The following is a 26,930-nucleotide window of genomic DNA, read 5'->3' as shown; positions in this document are numbered from 1 at the left end:
CGCTTAAAAGGGTCATTGAAAAATGAAGGTCTTCAATAGGTGCCAAAAAGGTGACAGGGGTGGCTTGCCCAAAGCAAGGGAGTTGCAAAGCGTAGGTGAGATTTCAATAGTGCTATCCCAACTCAAGAGCCAGCGTGGTGTAGTGGTTAGAGTGTTGGTCTAGTACCTGGGCGATCGGGATTCAAATCCCCTGCTAGACACAGCTTTGAGGTTTTTCTACAATCAAGTGGTTGGTGTGTGTGTGTGTAAAAAGAAAATTCATTTTATTTTAATGTCCAATTTATAAACAGACACTGTATGCCCTTGGGCTAGTCAATGCCTCTCTGTATGCCCTTGGGCTAGTCAATGCCTCTCAGCCTAACTTACCTCACAGAGTTGTGGTAACTCCTGGTTTTACCCACACAGCATGTGGCACCTTGAGCTCCTTGGAGGAAGGTGGGATAGAAATGCAATAATAATTGAAAAATGAATAAAAATAGGAATGGGAAACTCACCCTGCGAATGGAGTTCACCGACTCGGTGATATGTCTCCTGTTTATCTCCGTCAGTTCCCTGAGGGAAGACAAAGAGCCTTTTCAGGATGAGAAGATAAGCCCTTGTTTCCAAGTAAACTGCCCTCCCCCCCCCCATTCTCTCCACACAAACAGGAACAAGACACTAGTCGTAAACTGAAGCATGAACAGAACTGGCAATCCCACGTCTCTAAGCAACCCAGGTTGGGGTCTTCCAGCTCTGGTGAGATGGGCCTTCAAGAATGTGGCCCGATGCTTGAGGCCCAGCAGCTCCCATGGCCTTAAGGGTTTGCCCCCTAAAAACTGTGCGCTCCTGCAAAGTGCAGCCAGGGGAGGATGGTGCCCATGGGGTACCATGGCAGAAGGCAGGAAGACCAATAATAAGTGGAGCCAGAGCCAATGATATACAGGTGAAACTCGGAAAATTAGAATATCGTCAAAAAGTGCATTTATTTCAGTAATGCAACTTAAAAGGTGAAACCAATATATGAGAGAGATGCATGACATGCAAAGCAAGATATGTCAAGCCTTCATTTGTTGTAATTGTACAGTCATACCTCGACATCCGAACGACTCGACTTCCAAAGGTTTCGACTTCCGTAGTCGACAACCCCGGAAGTCTTTTCGCCCCGCGCGCCCCGCCTGCGCAGAAGCAGCATGCGCACAACGAGCACTTCGTCAACTGAAGACTTTGACTTACGAAGACGGCCGCGGAACGGATCGTCATCGTAAATCGAGGTACCACTGTAATTATTTGTCGTTAGGCGGGTCAATTATAGATGGAATGTAATTATTGAAATGCAATAGCGATGTTTATTTTTGTATTATTGTTACTATTTGTTTTATTACTGCGGAATTTCCAAAAGAAAGCATTTGTAAAAATTAAAAGAAAAATAAAAAATAATAAGTTGCATTACTGAAATAAATGGACTTTTCGACGATATTCTAATTTTCCGAGTTTCACCTGTACAGCCTAATCATCCTGGCTTTGCATCCATTCTCCTCCCTGCTGAGGGGAGCAATGGCAAGACTAAGGAAGAGAACACTGGCAGCCAGTGTCACCCACTAGACCGGTCTGTAATGAAGAAGGCATGCAATGCGTACAATGTGGGGCTACCTTTGAAGGTGACTTGGAAACTACAACTAATCTAGAATGTGGCAGCTGGACTGGTGAGTGGGAGCAGTAGGGAAGATTCTTCGTTTGTTTTATAATTTTTGGGTGATTTTTGGGATAATTTTATACATATAAAACATAACCATTTCAGACATTAAAACACAAGGTTCTTTTGAACCTTCGGACCTTCTTCCCTCCCTCCATGGGTTGCATATTTAAGTTTAAATTTGCTGCATCTTTTACCATTATCCATCTACAGTGGTAACCTCGGGTTACAAACGCTTCAGGTTAGAAACGCTTCAGGTTACAGACTCCGCTAACCCAGAAATAGTACCTCGGGTTAAGAACTTTGCTTCAGGATGAGAACAGAAATCGCGCGGCGACAGCGGGAGGCCCCATTAGCTAAAGTGGTGTCTCAGGTTAAGAACAGTTTCAGGTTAAGAACGGACCTCCGGAACGAATTAAGTTCTTAACCAGAGGTACCACTGTATTATATAACCGTAATTGTTACAAATAATTCCACATTACAAGTGTCATTGCACCCCCGCCAAAGATTTTAAACTGTTGACAGTGGTCTTTTAAATAAATTACAAATTTACTCCAGTCTTTAGAAAATTCTAAAGTGCTATAAGGGTGCTTTGGACATATGGTTAAGATGTGATCTAAGACACTGCTATGAACTTGAGGATACTGTTTCTCTCCATTTATCTCAGTTTAGGTTTAATTTTGGTTTAGTTTAGGTTTTTTTTAAGGAAGAAGAAGAAGAAGAAGAAGAAGAAGAAGAAGAAGAAGAAGAAGAAGAAGAAGAAGAAGAAGAAGAAGAAGAAGAAGAAGAAGAAGAAGAAGATGATCGTGGCTGCTTTGATCTTACTGGAAAAGCAGCCCTAGAAAGCAGTCGAAGGAAACCAACCCATCCCTGAGCCAACTCAACTCACACGTCCTTTTTGCTCTTCCTTTCCCGGGATTTGGCTTCAGTGATGCTGTTGTGTCGTTTCCGGTCCAGGATTTTCTGAAGCTCCTTCTTCTCTCTAACCAAAGGTTTGGGGGTGCAGGGAGGGAAAGAATGGGTGTGGGGCTCAGTGGCAGAGCACCTGCCTTGCCTGCAAAAGGTCCCAGCTTTAATCACCGCTACCTCCAGGTAGGGACGGAAGACACTCCTGTCTAAAAGCCTGGAGAATCGCTGCCAGTCTGTGTAGACAACGCCAAGCAAGATAGACCGATGGTCTGACTTGGTATAAAGCAGCTTCCTAAGTTACTTTTTGATTAGGAATTTCATTCAGAACAATGAGGACTAGAAGCTTACTTTAGCAGAGCAGCAGTGAAGCACCTGCTTTGCGAGCAGAAAGCTGCAAACCCTCCACTGGAAAAGGCTCCAGTTTGAAACCCTGAACAGCTGCTGCCACTTAGAGTAGACCAGAGATGGGGAGCCTTGACTCCAACTCCCATCAGCCTTGGGCAAGCATGTCCAAAGGTCAGGGATGATGGGAGCAGCAGTCCAACAACCTCAGGAGGATGAGAAGGTCCCCGCAAACACAGAGCTAGGTGGACCTCAGTTTGACTCAAGGCAGCTTCCTATCAAAAAGGCAGGCAACATATAGCTCCTGAGAGTCCCCAAGAGAGTCTGCTGCTTCCTCTCCCATTTTGCCTTACGCCAGTACTCACTTTTCACTCATCTCCTTCAACTTCTTCAGCTGGGCAGCCTGGCAATCCTGGGCAATCTCTTTCAAGCGCTGCTGGGCCTGAGACAAGGATAGGGGCAGCGAGGTGGGAGAGAAATGGGGGCAGGAATTATTATCCCTCTAAAATGGGCCCAGTGTGTGCCTGTTGTTATTAACTTCTAAAAATTGATATACTGGGTGACTGTGAACAAATAAACAAACAATCAAACAAACCCCAGAGTGGTTGACAAAAGTAATAAAACAATGCAACAATTAAAAACAACTGTTTTTGCTTTGCTTTGCTTTGCTTTCTTACTTACTTACATATTGCACTAGCCAAAGGCCATGGCAACATCCAAAGAAGGGTAAAAGAAAAAGAAAATAACAGCAGTCGCTTTATATGCAGTAAAACCATAGACAAATCCACCAAAATTTCTTATTACACAGAATAAAAAGTAATTCTCAAAAAAAAAGGTGCAAATTAGAGTCCCCATTTCAATTGGCTACTAGCCCATCTAGTTCTTTCTTCCTAATCTTCCTAGCTGTCAGGGCGTCAAGGGCCACCTTATAAGTCACAGAATCATCAGTATCACTCAGCAGCCATTTCACCCTCTCCGCAGGTTAGATTTATTTCCTTCATGAAAAGAGATTTATTATTATTATTATTAACATTTCTATACTCGATTCAGCTTAGGATCACAGAGCAGACTACAGCATAAAAACACAAAACCCTTAAAACAAAAATAATAGCTCTCCCCTAAGGTTTAAAAGGACATAGATTGTTTAATTAGAAGAGGAATGTTTTCACTGCCACCTAAGGATATGAAATGAAAGGTGCCAGGGGAGGTTTCCCGGGGAGAGCATTCCACAAGTGGGGAGTCACAGCAGAAAAGGCCCCGTTCTCATGTTGCCACCCTTCGAACCTCTTGGGGAGGAGGCACACAAAGAAGGGAGTTTTTAATGCTTGACATTTATTGTGCTTTTAATATTCTGTTGGGAGCCACCCAGAGTGGCTGGGGAAACCCAGCCAGATGGGCAGGGTATAAATAATAAATTAGCAGCAGCAGCAGCAGTAGTAGTAGGACCTCAGATGAAGATTGCAGCGTTATATAGATGTCACGATGGAGCCCTGTGGGACACCACCGCCAAACAGCAGCCTCTTATGACTACTTTCTGAAAATGGCCCCAGAGGTACGAGCAGAACCACAGGAGCACAGATTTTGACCATAGCTGCCAAGTCTCCCGTTTTTCGCGGGAAACCCCTGTATTTTAAACCGTTTCCCGCTGGCAGCCCGGATTGGAAAAAAAATTTTAATAGCTAAGAACTGGAAATCACATGTACTACCAACAGTTGACGACTGGCAGATGAAGATGATGGAGTTTATGGAACTGGCTGAGATGACCGGAATAATCCGCAACCGGGGAGAAGAAGCGACAGAAGAAGAATGGAAAGATTTTAAGTTATATTTTAAAAAATATGCAAAAGTAACTTATTAAGATCAGAATTAGGTTAAAAAGATACTGTGGAATGTATGAATATGTTAAGTGGAAAGGAGTAAAATAAGTTTGTAAAAGGTGATTAAAATGGTGTAGAAATTGCTAAAATTTAATCTGATAAAGAACCGCAGTAGACGGGAACCCGAGGGGGTCCCCATATATAATGTGAAGGGAAAAGGAATAAGTAATTTGAATTTGTGTGTTTATTTTTTTTATTGTTGTGTCTTTTTATATTTTTGTGTTTTTTATTGTTTGTGTTGTAAAAACTTTAATAAAAATTATTATTATAAAAAAGGGGGGAAATCCCGTAAATCCCCCGGATTTCCTATCTGCCAGGGAGGCTCCATTTTGGGTCCTGGCGCCACATGGGTAGCGCGGAACCAGAAGTCGCTTCTACGCATGTCCGGACATGCGTAGAAGCGACTTCCGGTGCCGCGCCGCTGCTGATCCCGCATTTTTCAGCGGGAGACTTGGCAGCTATGATTTTGACATGAGGACAAAACTTGGAATCATTTCTTTCTTCCTTTTTTTAAAAAAGGCCGAAACTAGAGCTCACCACTACAAGACACAGAACCACCCGCTTAGACATCTCAAGGAAGGTATTTGTGCAATTGACCATTGTGCACACACACACACACTTTCCCAGCAGGGACAGGGTAGTTTGGGAACAGGGATGCTGAATCTCAGGGCTGCCAGGGGGGTGTTGTGCTACAGCTCCCATCATCCGCAACCATGCTAGCTGGGGCTGATAAGAGTCTAACAACCACACATGGACACCCACAGCACCTCCGGCTTAGAGCCCACTATTTTAAGCCCCGCCCTGCCTTTAAACACCTGGTGCAGGTGCCCTCGCTTGCAGGCCCTCTCCAGCTGGTGCTGAACCTCCCGCAGCTGCAGCAGACCTTGCATCTGGCTCTCCTGATCCAGCTCCAAAGAACTCTGAGACCTACAGAGGGAAGGGGAAAAGCCACACGTCAGGAGGCGCAAGTTGGCAAGAAAGGGCTAAGGCTGCCAAGCACAAGCTCAAGCAGAACGGGGGGAGCACACAGTAAAATTCAACAAGGAATGAGTAACCAAGCAGATGGAAGAGAGTTGGGGTGTGTGTGTCATATACCGTCCCCCTTTTTCCTCCCAGTAAAATCCTGCCTCTTGGGTAAGTTCAACGGCAGCTGCTACCTAACTAGGCGAGGCATGGGGAGGGGGGGGAGAGAGAGAGCCCTACAGTAGGCAGAGCCAATCACAGGCAGAGCAAACACACACTACTGCTTGTCCCAGGCCCAGAAGAGCACAGCTCTGAGCAGTTTTCTGCTTGCCCCATACTTTCTCCAAGCGGTTTTGCCTCTGCCCTGCCGCTTTCTCCTACCCATCAACTTGTCCATTCCTCTTCTAAAGCCATCCCAAAACCGGCCACCTGCACTCTGCTTATTCCAACCCCCATCCCTGGACAGGGATCTGGCTGGCTCTAGCTGCACAGAGCGATAGGACTGTAGAATTGGAAGGGACCCCTGAGGGTCATCTAGGCCAACCCCCTGCGGTGCAGGGATGGCAATGCAAGAAAAATAAGAAATGCCCATGGTTTATTGGACTAAAGAGCAATTCTGCGGATTTCTGGTTTTTTTGTTTGTTTGTGGGGAAAGCTGCAGGACAAGCTGACAACCTCTCGGACAAGTGAAGTATGGATGAGCCCTCTGTTAGTGTCCTCCAGCAAGACTCTCCCATGAAGGCAGCTCTCCCGCTTCTAGCCACGGACGCCTGAGCCCAAGCCAGTCCCTTCTCACCCTTCCTGGCTGCGCAACCGGCTTTTTTCCCCCTGGGAGAACTGGGCGCTCTGCTTCTTGTTTTGGCTGCAGATCTTCTTCATGTGCTTCCGCCGGAGCTCCTTCAGCTCACGGTACTGTTTCTTCAGCAGCTTCACAAAGGACTTGTGCTGGCGCAGCTCCTCCAGGGACTGGGGGGACACTTCTGGAAGATATCCCCCAAAACACCCACCCAGGCACAACAGGTTACAGAATATCGTAATCCCCGTCCAACAACAAGGTGATGAGAGAGCGCACGTGCAGCGCAAGGCAGTTCCCACCTGCCCCTGTCCACACGTTTTCAAGTTTCTCTCTGGAGCCCTAAGGACTAGGAACTTAATTCCAGAGAAAACTAAAAATGAACGTCCGTGGTTCCACCATAAGGCAGCTTTATTTTTGAAATCCGGAGTAGCAGTTCAAGACTTCCCCCATTTGAAAATTGATGAGGGTCTTGGCAGATGGGTTAATTACCGTATTTTCCCGTGTACAAAACTAGGGGGTTTTTTTAAACCAAAAAAGTACAGTAGGTTTAAAATTGGGGCTCATTTTATACATGGGTAGTGCTAGGGGGTGTTTTCTTAATTTGGAGTCCTCAAAAAATTAGGGGGCGTCTTATACTGTACATGGGGGAGTCTTATTCACAGAAAAATATGGTATTATACAAATAAAAAACATCCACAACTTTTTTTCTCTCTAGCACTGGCATCGAAACCACCATCGCGTTATGAAAATGTCACAGGACAGGGTCTTGTTAGCCTGTGTGGCAATTTATTTACAGTGGTACCTCTACTTACAAATTTAATGTGTTCCGAACACACATTTGTAAGTCGAAAAAATTTGTAAGTCGAATCCCATAGGAATGCATTGGGAGAAAAAATTCGTAAGTCGAAGCAACCCTATCTAAAAATTCATAAGTAGAAAAAATCCTATCTAAACCGCATCCAAGGTGGCGGATGGAGCTCCATTCGTAAGTAGAAAATTTGTAAGTAGAGTTATTCATAAGTAGAGGTACCACTGTATTTGTATTTCTAATTAGATTTATATTCTGCCTTTCCTCCAAGGAGCTCAGACGGCACACACTGTTCTCCCCTTCCCTATTTTATCCTCACACTGACCCCGTAAAGTACGGTAGGTTAGGCTGAGAGAGCATGACTGGCCCAAGGTCACCCCATGAGCTTCATGGCCGAGTGGAGATTTGAAGCTAGGTCTCCCCAGTCCTAGTCCAACACTCTAACCATTATGCCACACTGGCCCTGCCTGGGCAAAATGGCCTCGGTCTCCATTAGCCGAAGAAGTAAGCCGAAGCACAAGAGTCAAGTTCAACTGGGCCGCAACAGATAGCCCTGAACGGGGCTTGCGGGCCCACAGTTTAAGAAACCAGTGATCTAGAGCCTTGTTCCCAGTTATGGGACCCTAGAGGTTGCTGAACTACAACTCACAGTGGCCCCAGCCAGCGTGGAGGAGTGGTGGGAATTGTAGTCCAACAGCATCTGGAGACTCAAGGCTGGGAAAGGCTGGTCTAGAGGAGCTTCAGATTCTATCTTCAAGGGTGTTGGTGCAACAATGTCTTCTTACCTGCAAGGATGCTGGCAATCAGATCGTCCCTTTGCACTACAGGTTTGAGAGAAGGCGAGAGAGAAAGAAACGAGAAACAGGAGTTAAAACAACGAAAGGGGTGTGAAGGTATCCTGTTAGAAGTTTGTTCTTAAAACACGGGCCCGGGAAAGTATGGGGAGGTAGTGAGGCACATTCCCAGAAAATGTACCCACTGCAAGGACAGCAATTGTGGTAGCAATAACCCCAACTACATAAACCCTGTAACTAGTACATAAACCCCAATTGCGTTTTCTTGGAACTTGTTTATTGCTAGAAGGCTGCTACTGGCAGTTCTTGGGAGCAGGCGGATCAATAATATTAATATTAGTAGGAGTTTAATAATGAATATGCCGCTTACTTGCCAAAATGCCTTCTAACTGCTTTACAAGTATAAAATAGATTATACAAAGTATAGCCACACGTGATTTGTTGTATTCAGTTAATTGGCACCGTGAAGAAAGCAATGGGAAGATAAGCATTATAAAAACTGTAAAAGTAAATGAATACAGAATAAATCACTTCCATCAAAACACTGAAGAGAAGCATCCACAATTAAAATTGTACAACAACCCATCCCCTTAAAACAGTCAAAACAGCAGGTTCAACTCAGGAGAGCAGGAGAATGCTTTTCTAAGCAGGTGTGTCTTCAAGAGCCGGCGGCATGCCAATACTGATGGGACCTATTACAGCAGGGAGAGTATTCTGTGACACTGGTGCCACCGGTGGAAAAACCCACACCTCTGCATTACCACGAGCTGATAATCACCAGGCCACAGCAACATAGGGGATCTTCCCAGCATAGTTCAGGGGAATGTGTCTCCATTTTTTGTGGGGGGAGGGAAAGAAAGAAAGTAGACGCCCTGCTGCTGTAAGGCTATAGGCAAAAAGAGGTAAGCAAAAAAGCAAAAGAAAACCCCAGCCATTCGCAAGTAGTGGAAGGAGAACCTGAAAAAAGAGGCAGAAATATAGCTCAGTTGGTAGAGCATGAGGCTCTTAATCTCACGAGTTGTGGGCTCAAGCCCCACTTTAGGCAAAAAAATGCCTGCATGTAAACTTGTCTGTACAATAGACTAGCATATCCAAGTTCAAGGGCATATTCCAGCCAGGCAAAAAGAGGGAGCACAGCAGGGCTGTTGAGGGGTGAGGCCTAGGGAGAGTTCTGCAGGACATACATAAAGGCCTGGAGGGCTGCAATTGGCCCTTGGGGCCTGACGTGCCCTGTGCTTGCTTTAGATCAAGCATAGGCAACCTTGGCTCTCCAGATGTTTTGGGACTACAACTCCCATGATCCCTAGCTAACAGGGCCAGTTGTCAGGGATCATGGGAGTTGTAGTTCCAAAAAATCTGGAGAGCCAAGGTTGCCTATGTCTGCTTTAGATCTTACCTTGACTGGGAACTACGCTGGGGCTCCGGGTCGGGGGGAGCAGGGGTCGTGGGGGCTTGTGTGCCTCTTCAGTGGGGCCAGCGGTCACGCCAGAGGAACTTCTCGACACCGATGTCCGTGGCTTCTCTGCATTCTCCTGCTGGCGAGGAGAAGTAGCACAGTGGCAAATTCAGAAGTATGGGATCCCTTCAGGACAGTCACACCCTCACCCTTCTAAGATTGTACAATAATATTGCAATTACACAACTGTAATAAGAAGGGATACGTTGCAGTTATCCGTGCCATGTGCTTCATTGTACGTAACAGAACTTGCACACATTCTCTTGAAAATGAAGCACCCCTAGATGCTTAGTTTTGGAACATGCAATGGCTAAAAACAGGCATCCCCAAACTGCAGTCCTCCAGATGTTTTGGCCTACAACTCCTGAAATATACTCGGAGTCAAGAGTGAATTCATGCTCTTTATTCAGCTCATAGTCATCAAGGAGGAGAAGAGAAGACGAATAGCTCTTTTCCCAAAACCATCTGCTTATATACATTATTTACACAATGGGCCTTGCGTGATTGGCTACTTCAGGGCTACACCTGTGGGCCAATTATATTGTGGATTGACTTTTGCCTGCAGCCTGATTGGCTGCTCCTACAGGCCAATCAGGTAGCAGATTCACTTCTGCCAGCCGCCTGATTGGCTGCTCCAGCAGGCCAATCAGGTTGCGGATTCACTTCCACCTGGAGTTGGATTGGGTAGCTCCCGCTGAATCTGAATCCTATTGTTCTAGGATTCAGCTCAGTACATAACACCTCCCATGATCCCTAGCTAACAGGACCAGTGGTCAGGGATGATGGGAATTGTAGTCCAAAGCATCTGGAGGGCCAAAGTTTGGGGATGCCTGGCTAAAAAGATTCCCTTTCATGCTGATTGGGCAGCTGTAGGATGCTGGAGATAGAGACCCTGCTGCAGAAATAGTAAGGAGTCCTTGACCCTGGACCGTTACATCACTGGCAAGGAGGGGGGTTGCCTGCACTTCCATAGGTTTCATCCCTTGTCCCGCCTTCTTAGCAACAGGTGAAGCTGTCTCTTCCCAGTTTCACACAGGTTCTTTCGTGAATCCATTTTCTGTCTTAACCCGTAACTTTTTAAAATCCCCATTCTTCATTCAATTTTTAAACCCACCCTTCACCACAAGATGCCAGGGTGGGTTAAAGCCATTTTTTTTTAAAAAAAAATTAAATTAGTTTTTTTAAAAAAACACTATTATTTCCTCTGAAAAATAAATATGTATTTTTTAAAAAATACACACTTGTAAACATGCCAGGCTGTATCCAAGTCTGTTTTATTCTGAGGAGACTCACTGACATTAATGAACCCAAGTTAACAGTGTCCATTAATTTCAATGGGTCTAGTTTGAGTAGGCCCACCATGTGTACAACTTTTTATTACACATTAAAGTAAAGGTAAAGGGACCCCTGACCATTAGGTCCAGTTGTGACCGACTCTGGGGTTGCGGTGCTCATCTCGCGTTATTGGCCGAGGGAGCTGGCGTACAGCTTCTAGGTCACGTGGCCAGCATGACAAAGCCGTTTCTGATGAACCAGAGCAGCACATGGAAACGCCGTTTACCTTCCCGCCAGAGTGGTACCTATTTATCTACTTGCACTTTGATGTGCTTTCGAACTGCTAGGTGGGCAGGAGCTGGGACCGAGCAACGGGAGCTCACCCCATCGCGGGGATTCGAACCGCCGACCTTCTGATTGGCAAGCCCTAGGCTCTGTGGTTTAACCCACAGCGCCACCCACGTCCCAATTACACATTATGCCCTCCTGATACATTTTTTTTATAAAAAAGTAGAGGATTCCATGGCAGAATTCAGAGAACTATGAAACCTGGGGGGTAACCGTGATCCAACCCAAGTGGGGAGGTGCAGATCAGGTCTGACAAAAACGAAACCCTTCCAGCCCCACATCCGCTTCCCTGTGTGCCATGGCTGCCCTCACCTCACTCTCTCCTATCAGAGCCACAAGCTGCTTGGCTCGCTGGTCCATTAAGCTGACGTGTTTAATGGGGTTGATCAGAGCCTCTGCATAATCTGAGGGAAAAAGAAGATCCATTAGTTTTTAACACATGAGGAAGCCTTTTCGTGTGTGTGTGTGCTTGCACCAACTGAAGTAGACCCAATGAAATTAATGGACCTAAGGTCATCACTGTGAGACACAAAAAAAATTAGAATATGTCTCCAAAGTTGGATTTAAGACACAGATTCCTTAAGACATACTAGCTCTGCTAAATATACCCGTGTTTCTCATATTATAAGACACGTCTTATATTTACTTTTTCCTCAAAAAAACACACTATGGCTTATTTTCAAGGGATGTCTTATTTTTTCCTCCTCCTCCTGCCGCGGCCGGCATTGCTGCTGCACTATGTCTTATTTTCGGGGTATGGCTTATATTCCTTGAATGCTTAAAAATCCTGCTATGGCTTATTTTATGGGTATGTCTTAAAATATGAGAAACAGGGTATTTTTGTTTACACAAGCCCATCCAGACACATAGAATGTTCACATGTGTTTTAAATCTTGTTTTTAGCTTATCATTGATTTTAATTATTTTTTCTCCGCTTGCTTCGGCAGCACATATACTGATTTAAATTATTATTATTTTCAATCGTTTTAGATAGCCGATTTAAACATTTTTTTAAACTGCTAATTTTATTATTGGTTTTTCTCATTTGTAAGCCACTTTTAAGGTTTTATTACAATCCAGAGGTATAGAAATCTTGTGAAATAAACAGTCCTACTCAGAGTTAGCAAGTTCATGCACATGGCTAATAACTAGGTCCCTTAAATTCAGCGGGGCTACTGAGAGCACAACTTTGTTCAATACAATGAATGAATGAATAAACAATACAATAAATGTATTGTTAAACGATACAATAAATGAATAAACGCAATAGAACACAACCCAAAATTGATTAAGAGCCCCCCAAAAAACCCACATGTAAAGTGCTACTAAAATGTATCCAATAATAAAACACAACTATAATCTCAAAAAAAAAATGTGAAACATATAACAAAGAGGTGGCTAAAATTAAACTAAAATACAGCAGGCTGATACAGTGTCCTAGCAGCAGTCTGATGTGACTAAGAATGAACAGATCTATACTGGAGACAAAACGTGTTTCAAACCCCAAGGGGTCTTCCTCAACAGTCAAGGTGAGCAGGCACAAGCAGAAGGGTGCTACCTTTTCACACCAGCTCATACATCTTCACAGGCGCGTACAGAGCCTCTCTGCTGCCCGGGGCGGCAACCCGCTCCGTCGTGACACATGCGTCGTGACGTAACGTCATGACGTAATGTCGCTATATCATGACGCATGTGCACGACGGAGCGGGTTCCTTGCGCACTATGGAGCATGTTGCTGGGGGCAGTGCTCCAGCGCCCGGATCCGAGGATCCCGATGCTAGAGCAGCGCTGCCGGCAACCCAATCCGTAGCGCGCTTTGTGCTTCTTCCTACTCAGGTGGAGCGGCGAGGGGCAACAGCGGCCACCGTTGACGCTGCTCTCTGGCCTGCCCCTTGCCTCTGCCCCACCAGGAAGAAGCGAGGGGCGAGGCCAGCAATATCGGGGCCTCTGTGATGGCGGTTGCGCCGCCGCCACAATAGCAGCGGCCGTCGGTGGAGGTGGCGTCGCGCTGCCCCCTGCAGTGTGGAGCCTGGGGCGCCCTGCCCCCCTCGCCCCCCTGTTGCGACGCTCCTGCATTTTCATATTCTTCTGGCGTGCACAGTAGCCTTCTAGATACGATTGGTCAAGCTCATTTTATCATCGATACTGAGCAGCCAAGCGGCTAACCTTCAGCGACAAATCATGTGCCCCCATCTGCACTGTATAAAGCGGTATCATATCACTTTAAACGGGCATGGCTTCCCCCTCAAAGAATCCTGGGAAATGTAGTTTCCTTGGTTTGGCACTGAGAGTTGCTAAGAGAACCTGCTCCCCTCACAGAGCTACTACAATTCCCCTGAGCTCCCTGCGAAGAGGGACTGATCATTAAACACCTCCCACCGCAAGCATTCAATTACTTTGGTGATCATCTGGGATGTAGTCATAGGCTTCAGTATAGACCAGCAAGGCTGGGAGGCAGAGGGGCTGGTTGCTTTCGCTGCGCAGGCAAATGTAGTGGTAGCCTGTGGGACAAAGGGAGGGGAAAACGCAGAAAAAACCCAGTAAGAACGGAGAGGTGGACATTCAGGGGCAGCAAGCACAGGTGTTAGGAAAGGACAATACTGTACTTGGAAATGGAGAAGGAACGGTCATTAGGGGAAAGGACCACCGGCCTGCTGAAAACCTTGTTTTCAGCCAAGCCTGTACAGGCAATATGCATCCTTCCTCAAAGAAGGTTAATTGATGTCTGTTTTAAAGTTTTTTATATGGCTTTTTTTGTACGGTTTTATGTTTTATTGCAGTAAATCGCTTTGATTTCTTTTTTAGACATGGGGGTATACACATTTGTTTTTTTAAAAAAATTAATAAATGTAAATAAGCAAAATACTATACTGTAATACCACTTTATGCAGTCATGGCTTCCCCCAAAGTATCCTGGAAACTGTAGCCTGTTAAGGCTTCTGAGCAAGGGTGCCAGTTCCAGGGGGCTGAGCTCTTTTGTTCCCCCCTATATATATGGGGTAGGTTCTGCCCCTCTTATGCTCAAAAAGCATGGAGGCAAAGCAGCTCTAGTGACTGGCTTCTTCCCCTCCTGCCACAACACTGGCCTCCCCACTTCCCCTCACAAGATGGCGCCTCTGGTGCTGAGAGCTGTTAGGAGATCCCTATTCACCTCACACAGCTACTATTCTCAGAGTTCCCTGGGAAGAGCGGCTGTTAAAACCACTCTGGGAGCTGTAGCTTTGTGAGGGGAACTCGGGTCTCTTAGCAATTCTTTAGCACCCCTAACGGACTACAGTTCCCAAAATTCTTTGGGGGAAGCCACGACACTAAAAAACTTGTATATGCAGCTTTAAATGCTTGGTGCAGATGTGCCCTAACTCCCATGAGCCTCTGCCAAGGACATCTGCTCAGCTAACGACGGGGTTGTAGCCCAACAACATCTCAACAGGGTCAAAGGTCCCCCATCCCTGACTTCAACAATCTCAAGCATTGTGGGAAGACTTTGGAGCAGGCATCCCCAAACTGCGGCCCTCCAGATGTTTTGGCCTACAACTCCCATGATCCCTAGCTAACAGGACCAGTGGTCAGGGATGATGGGAATTGTAGTCCAAAACATCTGGAGGGCCGAAGTTTGGGGATGGCTGCTTTGGAGTATCAGGCATCTTCGCAGCTTCAGGCACTAGCCAATCATCCCAGTGCCTTTCCATTCAATTGGTGTATTTTTGGGAGAAGGGCTGCAGTTCATTGGTAGAGCAGATGCTTTACATGCAGGAGGGATCGGGTTCGATCCAGTTAAAAATGATCCAGTAGCAGATTGTGGCAACAGCTCCCTCTCTGCCCAGACCTTGGAGAGCAGCTGCCAGTCAGAGTGGACAATACTAGGCTAAGCAGACAAATAAGCTGAGCTGATATTAAAGCACCTTCCTATGTTTATAGTCCTTGTCTGGCAAATTATACAGCACACACATAGTGTGTGTGTGTGTGTGTGTGTGTGTGCGCGCACACACACACACACATACACACACACACATAGAGGTACAAAGAGGAAAATGATTTGGTAAACAATGAGGCCAGAAGGCCATTAAATGCAAAGTAGCGGGTTTCTGACATTTCTATGCAAAGCACAAATGTATACAAGATAAGGGCCACATTTCCGGTGATAAATCAACCCAGCTAATCTAGAAATCTAGACGGCTGCCCTTATTTTGCATGCATTTGGCTCTCCACAGAAACATTGCATATCCAATCTTTACACTTCACGGCCTTTTGGCTCTGTTGTTTAAAATGTGCGTGCATATAACTAATAAAATCTGCTCCCTAAGGATAAACACTTCTACTTTCTGATAAAGCAGGCTATAGGCTGGGCATACGGTAGATAACCTTTGGCTTGTCAAGGGTTGCAATCCCTTGGAGGTGACCCCTGAGGCGCTGCATGCTGGCTGTGGGTGGGACAGCGGAGGGCAGGGCCTGAGCAAAAATGAGTGGTGCCACCCTCTTCTCTCCCCAGGCTGCTGTGGGGAGAGACACATAAGCTTACTGAGGGCCACAGGACTGTTCAGGATAACCACCAATGCTCTAATGCACTAAAGATGGCGCAAGAATAAGTATTTTACAGCGCTGTCATGTCTAACCTCAGAAATAAGCCCCGCTGATTTGAACAGCAGTATCTCAGTAAATGGGGATGGGGAGGGGAAGGGGGGTCACCTGAACGGATGGCAGAGACGGGCAGTATCCGATGCCCCACAAATTTGCCCCCCTCTTCAAAGACAGCTATACGCAGCGAGGCTAATGTAGGAAGCACCACCTGAGGGGACAGACAAGACAGGTGTATTATTAGGGAAAAGGCAGAAACACAAAGACACGACACCTTCCACTGTGATTTTTAGAATCAGAATTTGAGGGGTCCTACAGGTCACCTAGTACGACCCACTGGCTGATGGAGGAAATTCAGAACATCACCGATGGATGGCTGCCCAAACCTCCACTTGGGAGGGCTCCACATTTATCATGCCAAAAGCCAAAACAGTTGGAACAGTCCCGCTTGCTTAACTTAATCTCTATCTACTTCTCGTAAGACCCCCCCCCCCACATTACAAGTATGCAGCTGTTTCGTACTATTTTCAAAATAAAGCTGGAAGTTGTAGATTGACAGGGGTACGAAAAACTGACAAGACAGGTCTAGCTCTCCCTCAAAGGACTAGAGTTCCCAAGGTTGTTTGGGTAAGGGAGGTGGCAAATATTAAACCACTTGATGGCATTGATCTGTCCCTACACAGGCAAGTACAATTAAGAAAATGCATTCTGCATGAGCTCAGAAGCGCTCTTATTTTAGATACCAAATTCAAATTAGATTTGAACAGAGACTTTATTATGGCTTCTCATTCTTCAAGAGCCGAGTCCTTGGGCTAGAACTGCATTCACCAATACCTTGTGGAACAAAAAAGGTTCCTCATCCCACACCGGGTTGAAGGAATTCCCCTGCGATGTCCGCGTCCGGAATTTGCGCTTGGTGTCCACCGGCAGCCCAAACATGTCCACCTCAACGTAGATGCCCACCCGCTTATCCGAAAGAAATTGTCCTGAGATTATCTGGGAGGAGGATTGGGGGGGGGGGGAGAGAGAGATGGGACAGAATTTTTACTCTTTATAAAATGATAAGGGTTAAATCTTCTCTATATTTTTTGTTGGGACGACAGTATTGTCCAAACCCTTGTTTTAAATCAGTGTGGGGAACCTGCCTCTAGCAGTTGCCCAATCAGGTGCAAGCAGGGCATGAAAGAAGAGCTCCCCCTCTTTGTTTAAGTCTCCCAGTAATATATTAAGCTGGCAAATCATCATAGCAACAGCCCAGGGGTGAGGAACCTGTGGCCCTTCAGAAACTACAGTGGTACCTCTACTTACGAATGTTTCTACTTACGAATGGAGCTCCGTCCGCCATCTTGGATGCGGTTTAGATAGGATTTTTTCTACTTCGAATTTTTTCTCCCAATGCATTCCTATGGGATTCGACTTACAAATTTTTTTGACTTACAAATGTGTGTTCGGAACGCATTAAATTCGTAAGTAGAGGTACCACTGTACTGAAAAACAGCTCTCATCACCTATGACCACTGGCTAGCAACATCTGGAGGGCCACAAGTTCATCATCCCTGCAACCCACCACCCTTCGAACCTTCACTTTGACAGTATTAGCCACGATGCCGTCAATGATATCTTCGGTGAAGGGGTCAAAGAGCTTGTCCTGGCGCCGCATGAACTCTGGCTTGAGCAGGTACCCGCTCCGGCGATTGTACTCGAAGCTGCCCAGATTCAGCTGCATTGGCAAGTCTGGGCAAACAAGAGATTCAAGCACAAGTGTTGATACATCATACAAGCGAGAACAACCGATATTCTATCCTTCCTCCTCCCCCGCCTCTTGCAACCTCCATCTCTGCACAGCACAGAGACACTACAGCAGGGATGTGGGGAAGCTGTAACCCTCCAGATGTTGTTGGCCTACATCTCCCATCATCCTTCACCACTGGCCATGCTGGCTGGGGCAGATGGGAGTTGGAGTTCAGCAATGTATGGAGGACCACAGGCTCCCCATTATTGCCTTATGCATACATGAAAGTGAACTGTGTGTGGTTAGATCCCTCTTTAATTTGGTAGGACAACAAGTCAAGAGAGTTGCCACGGGTCTTTCCTGCTTCTGGCCAGCTTAAACCAAAACGCAGACCAGCAGCCATGTTTGGCAACCCACCAGGGGCTTGACAAGCTTCTTTTGTTTTCCCCCCCTTTCTTCCTGGGACTGACCCAAAAAAATGCAACCCAGAGGATGAGAGGGCTCTTCCTTTCTTTCATATGAAAGCCATGCAGTCTCAGCGCTGTGGGCCCCAAAATGTGGAGTTTCCTCTGGGCTGAGCTTAAACATGCACCCTCCTTGCGGAGTATCAGACACACAACAAGGACTTTCTTATTCCAGAAGTCATTTAGTTTGATTTTACTGTCACATTCACTGAATGGTTTATTTTTTCACGTACCCTGCTTAGAAATGCTAATGATTAAGCAGTATATAAATGCTGTTCTCACTGTTAGCAAGCGGGGGGGGGGGGAGAGAGGATAGCACTTACCAAGCGACTGGAAATTGAGTGCCACCATCTGGCAGCCAGCATTCCAGAAGACCTGAGGCATGTAGTTGGAGGAATCCACTCGGGTCCCTTTGGGGTATATCCGGCTCAGCTGCTGCTTGTTGTATCTGGGCAAGGGGTGCTTGTTAAGGCAACAGCCAACGAGGGCACCTCAACTCTACTGTGGCCATCAATGACCATGGATCAGCTGTGAGCACTCAACATGCCCTTGGAGGCATTCCGTTTTCTCAGGCTCTCCATCCCTCTTTCTAACATTAGTCATCAATTATTTACACACACATATAAACACACATATCAAGACGTAACCCAAGGGTGGGAAACCTTGTCAGCTCAAGGGCCACATTATCTTCTGGGCCATGTTCCAGGGGCCACATGCCAGTGGTGGGCAGGGGTGAAGGCAAAAGTGGACAGAGCAATTAATACACATTTTACCTTTGCACGATAGGCTAGCTTCTACACATGCCGCTGGAGAAATCCTGGAGACCTGCTGACAGTGTAGACACTGGCCAGGAATGGAGCCTATTGTACAAAATGCAAGAATCCTATACATTGCTCCACCCACTTCTGCATCTGGCTCCACCCACCATTGGTATATACACACACACACACACACACACACACACACACACACGGGAACGAGGTCCTCCAAAATGAAACCGGATTCCTCACTCTTGGCCTAAGAGAGACCAATGGTTCAAACCAGGCATAGGCAACCTTGGCTCTCCAGGTGTTTTGGAACTACAACTCCCATGATCCCTAGCTAACAAGGCCAGCAGTCAGGGATGATGGGAGTTATAGTTCCAAAACATCTGGAGAGCCAAGGTTGCCTATGCCTGGTCCAATCCAATAAAACTGATGTCATCCCTTTGCTCATGGAGAGGCTTAGACTACCTGATTTTACCACTGAGCATTTGCAGTTACTCCCCCAACTCCTACTGATGCCTGGGTCTATGGAATGAGCCCCACATACATAACCTCCTATCTTGGATTTTCTTTCCCACAGTTCCCAGAAGCAGGACACGCAGCAGCCAGTGCCAACTGGTGCCCATTGGGACTAGTAGGGCAGAAGGCCCTACAGAAGGTGGTGCCAGAGCCAAGGATAGGCAGAGCCACTCCTGGACTGCTTGCAAGTAAGAAGGCAGAATGAGCTTGGTGGCCCCATTTGCCCTAACGGATCAGTCGCTACTAACAAAAGTGGTTCCAAGCACTCAAAACAGTCGTACCATTCACTGTTGTAGCAAAAAAAGGTGCTACATCTAGGGCTTCGTCTACACTAGACATTTAAAGCAGTACCATACCCCTTTCAACAGTCATCGCTTCCCCCAAAGGATCCTGGGAACTGTGGTTTGTTAAGGGTGCTTACAGGAGACCCTTATTTTCCTCACAGAGCTAAGGAGTTCTCTGGGAAGAAGGGCTGACTTGCTAAACCACTCTGTGAGGGGGAATACAGGGTGTGTGTGTCTCCTAGCGAGTCTCAGCACCCTTAGCGAACTACCGTTCCCATGATTCCATGGGGGAAGCCATGACTGGTTGAAGCGGTAGGATAACTATTAAGTAGTGAGTAAACTTCAATACATAGCAATAACTGCTTTAAAGGTACAGCACAGGAGAGGCCTGGGGGTTGATCAGCAGTGAGGCCAACTCTGCTTCAACCCACCCTACATCACCAGGCAGGATACTCAACGAACTCCATGGGGCTGTTGGTCAGCTGCTCCAAACCTTTGGTCTCCACGAAGGAAGACATCTCGAAAGATTTGTTGCGTTCTTGGGAGGAGAAAAGTAAAAAAAGGCACCGTGTTAATGCTCCACATTACGCAGACAGCCTTGCGCACAGACCTCTCCCAATCTGCCTACTGCTGCTTCTTCCCTCTCAGGGGAATATTTACACACTGGGGCGGCGGATGTCAATGGGGAGGGGGTCATAGCTCAGTGGTAGAGAGCACACACTTCGGATGCAGGTGGTCCCGGGTTCAAGTCCCTGGCGTCTCCAGTTATAAAGGAATCAGAAAAAGACCCTATTCTTTCAGAGACCCTTGAGAACTGATGTCAGAATAGAGAGTGCTAGTCAGACACCTTGTCCAAACGTAGGTTGCGACTGGAATCCAAGGCCACATCCGCACTTATACGTTTAAAACAGTATCTTACCACTTTAAACAGCAATGGCTCCACTGCCCAAAGAATCCTGGGAATTGCAGTTTGTTAAGGGTGCTTAGAGTTGTTAGGAGACGCTTTATTCCCCTCACAGAGCTACAATTCCCAGAATTCTCTGCGGCGAGAGGCTGACTGTTAAACCACTCTGGGATAATGGAGGTAGAACATAGCCATGTTGGCTAGTAGCCACTGCTAGCATGAGCCTGCATTATTTTTTGTAACTGTATTCTAAAGCCATCCATGTGGGGTGTCCCTCACTGTGCACACGTTCACGCCATACATTTAAAGCAGTGTGATACCACTTTAAACAGTCATGGCTTTCCCCAAAAGGATTCTGGGAGCTGTAGTTTGTTAAGGGTGCTGTTAGGAGCCCCCTGTTCCCCTCACAGAGCTAGAATTTCCAGTGTGTTTTAACAATCAATCCCCCTTCACAGGGATCTCTGGGAATTGTCGCTTTGTGAGGGGAATAGGGGTCGCCTAACAATTCTCAGCACCCTTTACAAACTACAGCTCCCAGAATCCTTTTGGGGAAGCCATGACTGTTTAAAGTGGCATCACACTGCTTTAAATGTATGCTGTGAATGTGGCCTACATCTGGATGGGGAGTCTGACAATGCATGGAGGGCCACAGATTGCCCGCTCCTAAACTTACACCGACACCTTACTGCCAGCATCCATCCCCCTCCCCGCTCTCACTCACTCCTGGCCACCTCGAAGCATTTGAACTTGACAGGTTCGATGTAGTTCACCAGTGTAGACATCTCTTCTGTGGCATTGACCTCACTGCTTGCGGTGCCCTGTCACAAAGGGGAGAGGGGAGGACAAGGGGAGATGGAAGCAGTTTAGGGGGGGGGGAGTTTAAGATCACATCTGCACCGTATGTTTAAAGCACTCTTTAAACGTGTGTACAAACACACACACAAATATATACACACATTTGTGTATGCATGCAGGTTAACACATGAAGTGATGCCATAATGTCATCTTCCTGTTACTACAATTCATGGGGAGAGACGATGGTCAAATGTGATGAAGCATTTGAAGTTTTTTGGCATCAGCCCACTTGCCATTTGTAGCATCAAATTCTATTATCCTTATTATTACATTTCAAACCCACCTTTACTCTGAGGAGTTTAAGGTGGCGTCCGCCACTCTCCCCTTCACCTTTTTCTCCTCACAGCAACCCTATGAGGTAAATTAGGCCTAGAGTTGCCGACGGGTCCTCTAGGCCAGGCTTCCTCAACCTCGGCCCTCCAGATGTTTTGAGACTACAATTCCCATCATCCCTGACCACTGGTCCTGCTAGCTAGGGATCATGGGAGTTGTAGGCCAAAAACATCTGGAGGGCCGAGGTTGAGGAAGCCTGCTCTAGGCCACCCAGTGTTCTTCATGGCCAAGCAGGGATTTGAGTGCTGGCCTCCTAGACACACCCTTAACTGCTACACCACACTGGCTCTCTACCCAGAAGTCTGCTTAAAATACAGTGTGCACAACACTCAGACCAGTCCCCTTGACACCAGTGATGGGACCCCTCTGTTGTCGGCCTACAAAACCTCCCATCATCATCATCCTGGACGACACTGGCTGAGGCTGATGGGAGTTGAAGTCCATCAACATCTAGAGGGGCCACGGGTTTCAGATTCCTGCTTTGCACGCACCTCATCTGTCGTGGGCTTTTTGGGATCCGGCTGCTCTTCCTCCTCTTCGCTCTCAGCTTCACGGTCTGGACATGGAAAGAAGGAAAGGGGTTAGAAGCTCAAGGCCAAAAAAGTCTTGCTCAAACTTTTAACAGCCCTAAGTGGGCTATGAGCTGTTGAATCAGAGGATCACAAAATATGGTATCCTTTTGTTGACTTTGTTAAGACAAACATATTGACTTATGGAACCTTATGGAGAGACACTTTCATTGGATTGCCTTTCTTGAAATGTCTAAAACTGCAACCATGAGCTGCTGTTTTGCTTTTCTTTCTATACAACTTCTAAGCCCCGTTTTCCTTAAATGGGTATGTTTTGTTACTTGAAATTAAAAATCAATTAAATAACAAAAAACAAAAAACAGCAGCAACAGCGAATACCAGTCACATTCCCTGCATTGACTTCTGTTCCAGACACGGCAAGAATAAGCAAACATTGGCCAGCCATTTCCCTTACTGATTTTTTTTCTTTAAATTTTTAATACTGTACTTTATTGCTCAAACCAAACCATTAAAATCTTTAAAATAAGGGATTCTAACAAGTAAGATTCAACAAAATAAAGCAGCATAAGGTTGAACATTATCATTAAACTTACTTATTATTACAAAGCATTGCAAAAAGTAGCCCTTTTACCATTAACATGTTAGGCTTTTTATATGTATTCCTTTATAAGTTAACTTACGTAATCGTTCTTACTGTAGACCAAATTTTGCCAAACTATCCACATGGAGATGTACTTTCCCCCAGTTTTTAGGCTGCAGTTATACTATTTTTCAGCCTTTTCGGAGCAGCATCCTTCAAATAACCGAGCAGACATATTTTGGGTTCTAAGGATACATGGCATCCTAACATATCCAGAACATTAATCTGTATGTATTCCAATTGCCTCTCCAATTTTCATTTGAACTCTCTGGCAACTCAACTGGCAAATCGATTGGTACCTCAGACAGCCTCCTGTCCTCTCCGAAGGACACTCACCAATAGACTTACGGGGTTCAACCAGCTTCGCGATTCTGTCGGAAGACTTCTCCTCACCATTGGTCATGACTGGTGACAGTATCTCAGCCTGCTCTGCAAAAGGAGAGCCTGTTTTTTGGGGGGGGAGGTCAGGGGGCAAGGGAGAAAAAAAAATGTGAGCGGCAAGAAAACGTAGAGCTCACGCAGGGATAACTGAGAAGGGGGCTGCAAATATACCATGTATTTAAAGCCCTCAAAAGCACCCTCAGAACTACATACAGCTACAATTTTCAGCACCTTTAACAAACTACAGTTCCCGGGATTCTTTGGGATAAAACATGTGGATGGTTGTGTACGCAGCCTATTTTCCAAAAGGGAAAAACAAACAGAGAAAGAAATCTTAATTCTTGCACCTTTGAACCAGTGAGACAAGATCAGGTGCGTTCTTCCACCTAACTGGACTAAGACCTGGAAAACCAGAGTTCAAATCCTCCCTCAGCCATTAAGACAGGTCACTGGGTGACGTTGGGCCAATCACTGTCTCCCATCGTAACCTACGTCACAAGGTGGTTGTGAGGATAAAATGGAGATGGGACGAACAGCGTTCACAACTTGAGTTCCTGGGAGGAAGGGTGGGCTATACAATGAATGAACAATACAGTAGACAGGACGCGGGTGGCGCTGTGGGTTAAACCACAGAGCCTAGGGCTTGCCGATCAAGGTCGGCAGCTCTGTGGGTTAAACCACAGAGCCTAGGGCTTGCCGATCAAGGTCGGCAGTTCGAATCCCCATGACGGGGTGAGCTCCTGTTGCTCCGTCCCAGCTCCTGACAACCTAGCAGTTTGAAAGCACCTCAAAGTGCAAGTAGATAAATAGGTACCGCTCCAGCGGGAAGGTAAACGGTGTTTCCGTGCGCTGCTCTGGTTTGCCAGAAGCGGGTTTGTCATGCTGGCCACATGACCTGGAAGCTGTACGCTGGCTCGCTCGGCTGATAAAGCGAGATGAGCGCCGGAACCCCAGAGTCGGTCACGACTGGAGCTAATGGTCAGGGGTCCCTTTGCCTCTTTAGACAGAATTCTAGAGTGTAAAGGACCTCAAAGATCAATCCTCTTATAGGGTAGCCATTCAGTCTCTGCATTAAACAAACAACAACAACACAACAACAACACAACAACAACAACAACAACAACCCTCTAACCAAACTGAACTCACCATCTTCTAAGGTAAATCTGCTCCACTAAACTGTTTGTACCAGCCAGAAGTCCTTCTCAACATTTAATTTAAAATCACATTGTCATTTCTGAACCCTTTCTTTTGGGTCCTACACTCTAGGCGTGACAGAAAAAAAGTTCCCTCCATCTTCTATGAGATAGGCCTTCAAATATGAGAGCAGTACATAGGAAGATCTGGCCTGGACCCCAAATGAAGGGAGGGCGATAAAGCTCCAAAGGCGTTGAAATCCCAACTTGGGAGGAAGGTGGGATATAAAAACATTAAATAATGATGGTGATTAAAGACCTCTCCCCTCTCTTTGGAGGGAGTGGCCCTGGCTCTTTCTGACCAACGAGAGCCATAGCCATGCTTGTAAGGTACGTAGGAGGAGAGCTGACATCCTGTCTCCCAGGTAGGCCTCTTAAGCTACCCTTCTGCATTTGAATAAAACTGGTGGGAGATATGTGACTCTTGGCTTGGGGAAAATGGCGTGGAAAAGAGTCCAGGGCTTTTTCTCTACAGCCCTAATGAGTCTGTGCCAAGTATTGTCAATGTACTCATCAATGCCAGGCTAAAAGAGCTGGAGAGCAGCAGTATTAAACATTGATTAATCATATTCTGAGGTTTCCTACGCTGTGCTCTTTCCTGTGCCTGCAGTATACATGTCTGGGGAGATACACAGTGTATAACACTGAAAGATTGCATCTCCCTTTACCTGGCTGCAAAGATTCTTAGGTGAGCACCTCCTCTCGGTCCCATTAACATCAGAGGCACAGTTGAGAGAGAGAGAGAGAATCTTTTCTGTGGCTGCTCCCAGACTGAGGAACTCCCTCCTAGGGGAAGTTCAATTCCCTCCCTCTTTGTTGCCCTTCCGCCAGAAGACTAAGACCTTCCTGTTCAGACAGACCTTTGGAAACTAAGGTGCAGACAAAGCTGGCCGGCGGGACGCTGTCAGGGGCAAACTGGCTGGCTCCACATGTGTTCTATTGTGTTTTAACTTTTGGTTTCAAATAGTTTGTTTTTGTTACTTCGTATTTCATAATGATGTTTTTTTCTATATATAAAAAATCTAAGCCACCTTAATTCCCAACTCAGGAGAAAGGCAGGATACAAAGACATTGAACGATAACAGCAATTCTGCTGCTTTGATGCAGAAGTTTCCCATGTTCGGTTCCTACCACCTCTAGTTAAATGGAGCAGGGTTCTCAAGGATCGCTACTGCTATTCAAGGCAGACAGTGCTGGGCTAGAGGGAGCGCCTCTCTGACTGTTGACAGCTAAGCTCAGATGTTTCAAGGAGGAAGCAAAAGCAGGGGAATTTGATTTGCACTTACTCTGCCCCCCTCTTCTGGGTCTGATGCAACGGAGGAAGGAAATGTGTGCTGTGCCTCACATCAGCCTCCAGTATACTGTAGTTTTACTGGATTCGTAAGAAGACATAAGAATCATAGAATCATAGAGTTGGAAGAGACCACAAGGGCCATCCAGTCCAACCCCCTGCCAAGCAGGAAACACCATCAAAGCATTCTTGACATATGCCTGTCAAGCCTCTGCTTAAAGACCTCTAAAGAAGGAGACTCCACCACACTCCTTGGTAGCAAATTCCACTGCCGAACAGCTCTTACTGTCAGGAAGTTCTTCCTAATGTTTAGGTGGAATCTTCTTTCTTGAAGTTTGAATCCATTGCTCTGTGTCCGCTTCTCTGGAGCAGCAGAAAACAATCTTTCTCCCTCCTCCATATGACATCCTTTCATATATTTGAACATGGCTATCATATCACCCCTTAACCTTCTCTTCTCCAGGCTAAACATACCCAGTTCCCTAAGCCGTTCCTCATAAGGCATCGTTTCCAGGCCTTTGACCATTTTGGTTGCCCTCTTCTGGACACGTTCCAGCTTGTCAGTATCCTTCTTGAACTGTGGTGCCCAGAACTGGACACAGTACTCCAGGTGAGGTCCGACCAGAGCAGAATACAGTGGTACTATTACTTCCCTTGATCTAGATGCTATACTCCTATTGATGCATCCCAGAATTGCATTGGCTTTTTTAGCTGCTGCATCAAACTGCTGACTCATGTCAAGTTTGTGTTCTACCAAGACTCCTAGATCCTTTTCACATGTATTCGCTGAATCGGACCAAAGCCCCATCTGGTGCAGAATCCTGTTCTCACAGTGGCCAACCAGAAGCCCGTGGGGAACCAGCAAGCAGGATTCGAGCGCAAGAGCACCCTCCCCTGCTGTGGCTTCCACCAACTGGTATTCAGAAGCATGGCTGCCTCCAACTGTGACGGCAGAGCAGAGCTCTCATGGCTAGTAGCCATCAATAGCCCTCTGCTCCATGAATTTGCCTGATCCTCTTTTAAAACCATCCAGGCTGGTCCCTCCCGCGGAAACGAGTTCCATAGTTTTAACTATGCACTGCATGAAGACGTACTAAATTAGGGTTGCCATGTGTCCTCTTTTTCCAGGACACATCCTCTTCTTCAGGGGTAAAAGTTCTGTCTGGGTGGATTTTCTAAATTTGCCAAAATGTCTCTGGCTATACTTTCTGGATGAGACATAGCC

General features: G+C 46.4%; 1 protein-coding gene across 2 annotated transcripts in view; it reads right to left on the bottom strand.

Annotated features, from left to right (window-relative positions):
* The window catches only part of PLCB3 (phospholipase C beta 3), a 73,356-nt gene that overhangs the window by 5,571 nt on the left and 40,855 nt on the right, over nt 1-26,930 (bottom strand). The window contains exons 15-31 of one of the 2 annotated variants that reach the window (XM_035097796.2): nt 23,177-23,284; nt 22,162-22,226; nt 21,204-21,300; nt 20,032-20,116; nt 18,335-18,459; nt 17,395-17,549; nt 16,650-16,811; nt 15,927-16,026; nt 13,637-13,741; nt 11,553-11,644; nt 9,558-9,696; nt 8,153-8,188; nt 6,560-6,743; nt 5,616-5,727; nt 3,289-3,365; nt 2,562-2,654; nt 495-552 (exon numbers count right to left, since the gene is read on the bottom strand). In XM_035097796.2, coding sequence (XP_034953687.1) covers nt 495-552; nt 2,562-2,654; nt 3,289-3,365; nt 5,616-5,727; nt 6,560-6,743; nt 8,153-8,188; nt 9,558-9,696; nt 11,553-11,644; nt 13,637-13,741; nt 15,927-16,026; nt 16,650-16,811; nt 17,395-17,549; nt 18,335-18,459; nt 20,032-20,116; nt 21,204-21,300; nt 22,162-22,226; nt 23,177-23,284 — 1,793 coding nt within the window. The remainder of the gene's footprint in view (nt 1-494; nt 553-2,561; nt 2,655-3,288; nt 3,366-5,615; nt 5,728-6,559; nt 6,744-8,152; nt 8,189-9,557; nt 9,697-11,552; nt 11,645-13,636; nt 13,742-15,926; nt 16,027-16,649; nt 16,812-17,394; nt 17,550-18,334; nt 18,460-20,031; nt 20,117-21,203; nt 21,301-22,161; nt 22,227-23,176; nt 23,285-26,930) is intronic. The other variant, XM_035097797.2, reaches the window with a different exon arrangement.

Source organism: Zootoca vivipara, chromosome 17, assembly GCF_963506605.1.
Source record: "Zootoca vivipara chromosome 17, rZooViv1.1, whole genome shotgun sequence".
Taxonomy (NCBI): domain Eukaryota; kingdom Metazoa; phylum Chordata; class Lepidosauria; order Squamata; family Lacertidae; genus Zootoca; species Zootoca vivipara.
Note: the sequence above shows the minus strand (reverse complement) of the source record. Positions and strands in the feature narration are given on the sequence as shown.